Raw genomic sequence first — 5,169 nt, forward strand, 5'->3', positions numbered from 1 at the left:
TCCATAGAGGTTGTACTAATTTGTACTTCTACCAAGAGTCTCTCTGCATCCATGCCAGCATCTATTGTTTTTTGACTTTTTAGTAAGTCTGAGGTAAGGTGGTATTTCTCTGTGGTTTTAATTTGCATTTCCCTGATGATTAGTGATGTTGAGAATTTCTTCATGTTTGTTGGCCATTTGTCTATCTTTTGAAAAACTTACTACAAAGATGTGGAATCAACCTAAATGCCCATCAATTCATGAGTGGATTAAGAAAATACAGACACCACACCATGAAGTACTACTTAGCCATAAAAAGGAATGAAATAATGTCTTTTGCAGCAACTTGGATGGAACTGGAGACCATTATCCTAAGTGAAGTATCTCAGGAATGGAAGAACGAACACCACATGTGCTCTAATAAGTGGGAGCTAATCGACAGGCACAAAGAGATGTAAAGGTCATGGGAAATCAAGACGGAAGGAGGAAGGAAGGGGAGAGGGGTTAAAAACTTATCCAGTAAAATGAACGCTCTTCAGGTGATGGGCACATTGAAAGCCCCGACTTGAGCATTATAAAAGGTGTCCACGTAACAAAAGCATTAGTACTCATAAGACTGAAAGAGCGCAATCGAGACGCTTAGGAGCGGTCTGCCCCTAACATAAACTTGCCTCAATTCTGCCTCCTTTTCACAGTTTCTATTCTTTCTTAGCTTCTGAAATCTACAAGTTCCATAACTGTGCCCTCCAGTGGTTTCTGTGAGAGCAGCATTGGGCATCAGTGCACACAGCAGGAGGGAACAGAAGTGGTACTTACAGGTTGCTTATCAGTGAGGATCTGCCTGTAATTCTATGACTTTCCTCTCTACTAGACTGCAAGCTATCTGAGACCATCCATATCCTCACTGCTCCAAAACCAACACCTGACACATAGTAAGTTATCAATAAATATTTACTGAATGAATGACACCAAGGGATGAAATGAGCACAGGAATGGATGTTGCCCTTTATTTTAACCTCAAAAGTGAGATACATGAGGTTTTCTCACTCCAGCCAGCTGAAAACGTCCCATTTTCTCTTAACCTATCACATTTAGGATTTTTAAAGCTCAGTTTCAAACTATAACAACACAGTGTTCACAGGAAAAGATTCCTTCTAATTTGGATAATAAGTGAAGGTGGCACAGAAGAAATAATTTAGTCTGAAAGAAGAGAAAGTGCATTCCAAGGAGAAAAGCAAACTCTGCACAAAGGAGCTAAAACGAAACGTTAGGAGAGCAATCCCAGTTTTGGCTGGAATGTGGGTACACATGAAGAGGAATAGTGGCGAAAAAGTTAGAAAATCGGGTTGTAGATAGTGAAAGGTTTTAAATACCCAGCTAAGTACAGTTTGAGGATTATTCTATAAGGAATAAAATCCCTTTTGAGCTTACTTTAAACTGGGAAGATTCAGGAGTGCATTTAAAAGAGTTATCTGGCACCAACATACAGGATGAGTAGCAGACAGAACACACAGGCATTTCCAATGTATGTATCCCTTAATTAGCTTCCACTGAACATTCAGAACTGCAGGAGTTTAGTATCTTCTCCAGCAGGCTATCAAAATTTCAATTCATTTATAATATAAATAGTATGCTAAATATAAAATAATGTGCCTAAGATTGCTTATAAACTTTTAACTAACACATTTAGAATCTTGAAAACATCATGAACGGTATCTCTAATATAAGTCTTGAGATAGGTTCAGATTTGAAAGGCCATCTCTGAGACTGTGATCTAGTCAAAAGCTGTATCTGGGAAATGTTTCCTTCACGGTCATTCTAGATGTGGTCAACCTGGGGCGAGGGTTCAAGGGTCCCATGACTGTTGCAAAGAACCCCGCCAACTGACACAGTTAGACAGAACTCTCAAAAAATTCTAAAGGCCTTAGTTTCATAAATCATCTGCTTTCATAACCCCTGGTGGGCATTTAAAAAAACAAAAAGCACTTAAATTTTAGATTCACACAGCTTTAAAAACCAAGATAAATTATATGACTAATAAACAAATACACATGGCTTTGATAACGTACGATAACTATATTCGTTCATAACACCAGAAAGAGAAAATAGTGAATACTGCTTCTAGTCTTACCTGCTAGGGTTTTTAGCAAATCTAGTGTTGGAAGAATAGGGGGTGATCTTCTCTGGAGAAAAAAGATGACCATCATTGTAAGGGAGAAATTTGTAATCCACGCACCAGGAATACTACTCGTTAATGAATGTGCTCGAGCCCAACATCGTATGCTAAACACTAAGGCTCTGACTCTTGAGTCCAGGGCACCATATATATAAAGGAGTTCAGAACTTTTCAAGGCAATCCTTCAAAAAGGAAGAAGAAAAAGAACTTTCAAATCCCCAAATTATGATCCAAGGGTAAAATAAAACATACACCTGAAAATTTATCTGAACATCTTACTATATCCGAATGTATTCAGAACACCATGATCAGATAATCAAAGTAATATGTATTTGCAATATAAAATTTTACATGACTGGTTGACTATCAAATACATTCATTCCCGTTAAAACATCCTTTATTTTTCTTCTTTTTTAATGAAGGAGGGAGTGAGGTGGGGTTCAATTTCCTTTTTTTATTTGGGATAAAGTCTCACTCTGTCACCCTGGGTAGAATGCAGTGGTGTCATCGTAGCTCACTGCAAGCTCCAGTTCTTGGGATCAAGCCATCTTCCTGCCTCAGCCTTCCAAGTAGCTGGGACTACAGGTGTGTGCCACCACACTTGGTTAATTTTTCTATTTTTTTCTGTAGACACAGGGTCTCACTCTTGCTCAGGCTGGTCTCAAACTTGTGGGCTCAAGCAATCCTCCTGCCTCAGCCTCCCAAAGTTCTAGGATTACAGGTGTGAGCCACCATACCCAGCCTCAAAAACACAGAATTTTTAAATCAAAATTCCTAAACATGGTTTAAATAATAAGTGAAACACACAGGGCTCTTGATAACTAACAATGAAGACACAGACACATTTGTAAATGAGTCTTTGCTGCTCGTTTTCACACCCTGGTTACCCAGTTCTTTGGTAGACAAGTTAACCTAAACATAGAAGAAAACATCCTAATCATATCATCAAGAAAGTATTTAGTAGGAAAATTCTTATAGTATGTAAAGTAGGCAAAATTACTTAACCCTAATATTTATAGAAATCATCCAAGTCATGGCACCACCAAAAAAATAATAATAATAAAAAACCCCAAAACCAAAACCCATGAAGATAAAGTGACTGTTAAGAAATCTCAAAACTTACTTTTAGTAAGTTTCCTAATCAAAATGTTAAAATGCAAAGTAAAAACAAACAAAAAAAAACCCGTGAAGATAAAGTGCCTGTTAAGAAACTTCAAAATCTACTTTCAGTAAGTTTCCTAATTGAAATGGTAAAATGCAAATTCAAAGTTCCTGCTGGTCAAAATGTGTCTTGTAATTTCCTAAAGAACCAACAGAGGGCGCAAAATCATTTAATAGTATCGACTTAAAATTGTCTCTAAAACCATCATGGCATTTACACCCTGAGTTTAAAGAGATTAGAAGAAACAGCAAATTAGAAATTCACAGTAATTAAATATCTTATATATGTAAATGAAGCTAAATTACCTAAAAGTAAATATCAAATAGTGCAAGGTATCTGATATAAAGAAATACTGCAAGAGTAGGAAAACCTGAAAAAAGCATGTTAAAACAACTTCTTAAAAACCTGTCCCAAAAGACAAAGAAAATAACACTATTATAAAGATAAATCTCATTTTATCCTATTTTATATACCACAAAGAAAATATAATAATGATGGAAAGTGCAGTATATATTTTTATTTTCACATTAAAATTTGGCAAGAAATCACAAAAACCTTACTCCGTGAGAGGAATCTGGAAGTAGTTAGGATTGTGTCAGTAAACACTCAAGTTTAATCAAAATTGCCCTACATTGGATTTTCTGAATCTATTAATATTTTCAGTTATGATTATTTGTCTAACAGATAACATAGTGAAATGAAACTGATGCAGTGAGAATACTAGTTAAGAAATAAACTCAGCTGAAAAAAATTTTCCCTCTTGTGAACCCAGCGAAAGTAATCAGAGTATGAAAGAACTTGTTATTCTCCCATTTTTTCAAGCAAACAGGTTGCTAGAAGAATATAATGCAAATACAGCTGAACCAAAACCGTCCAGTCTTAAGCTCATCAGACCACTTTCTGACCTAAGCAAAAATCACACTTGTTCAGTACACAAGTTGACTATAACGAGGCAATTCAGAGGTCAAATTCAAGTTGCTATTTTATTTTGTAAGTATACTTGGACGACTTACACTACAAATAGATACTTTTCACACTATCAGGCTACACAAGTAAGAACAATGAAATGTATTTCTTCTCAGAAGATGTTAAGTATGTCAGTGTTTTAACATAATATCCTAACATTTTGTTTAGGAATACCAATTATCAATAGGTATAATATAAGAAAGAATTTCCTAATTTCCGATCCAAATGTTTGAATTCTTAAAAAGTTATTATTAAAGCATTTTGTCTCAAAGAGTTCAAAGCCACTGTTTCTATACAATAAAAACGAACCTAGTATCTTACTGCATTTGAAGCTAATACCTTATAACACTCACATTTAAGACAACAAACTTAAGAGATCATACCTGTTGTTAGTAGTCAGGTCACACTGAAATCCAGAGGGCTGGTGTGAGAACCTCACAAGTGGACAGCGAGCATTTAGTATTTTTTGTACACTCACACAACCAGGGCCAAAGTGGTCAAGGCATTCTCCTATCACAGACAGGATCTTCTGAGTTGCAATTCTTTCTGAAGGAACATTTTTCACTTGAAATTCCATCAGAAAATTTCCTGAGGACTGCATAATAAAAACATTTATAAATACAAGCTTTTTGTAAAAAGCAAATTCTTAATAACTTTTTCTAAAAGGATCCTCTAAATCACTTTTGTCCAAAAATCCCCATAAAATAAAAGTTCTTCATGAAAGCACAGCCAAAAGCAGATTTAAGATTCTCAGTTGCCTTTTATTTTTCCAGTATATAAAGTACTAACTTGAAAAATCATTGGCTTTTTATAATTAATTTATGTACCACTATATACTATAAAGTAATATTATACGTAGAACTACTTACTCTATAAACTCAGTGAA

At 35.4% G+C, this 5,169-nt stretch overlaps 1 protein-coding gene across 1 annotated transcript in view; it reads right to left on the bottom strand.

The window, feature by feature from the left end:
• Positions 1–587: 587 nt before the first annotated feature.
• Positions 588–5,169, bottom strand: part of MTPAP (mitochondrial poly(A) polymerase) — a 20,907-nt gene continuing 16,325 nt past the window's right edge. Inside the window, exons 3-5 of the mRNA XM_012654845.1 lie at positions 4,667–4,878; positions 2,111–2,337; positions 588–595 (exon numbers count right to left, since the gene is read on the bottom strand). Of these exons, the coding sequence (XP_012510299.1) occupies positions 588–595; positions 2,111–2,337; positions 4,667–4,878 (447 nt within the window). The remainder of the gene's footprint in view (positions 596–2,110; positions 2,338–4,666; positions 4,879–5,169) is intronic.

This window comes from Propithecus coquereli, unplaced genomic scaffold, assembly GCF_000956105.1.
Source record: "Propithecus coquereli isolate 6110/MARCELLA unplaced genomic scaffold, Pcoq_1.0 Scaffold45, whole genome shotgun sequence".
In the NCBI taxonomy this organism is placed as follows: Eukaryota; Metazoa; Chordata; class Mammalia; order Primates; family Indriidae; genus Propithecus; species Propithecus coquereli.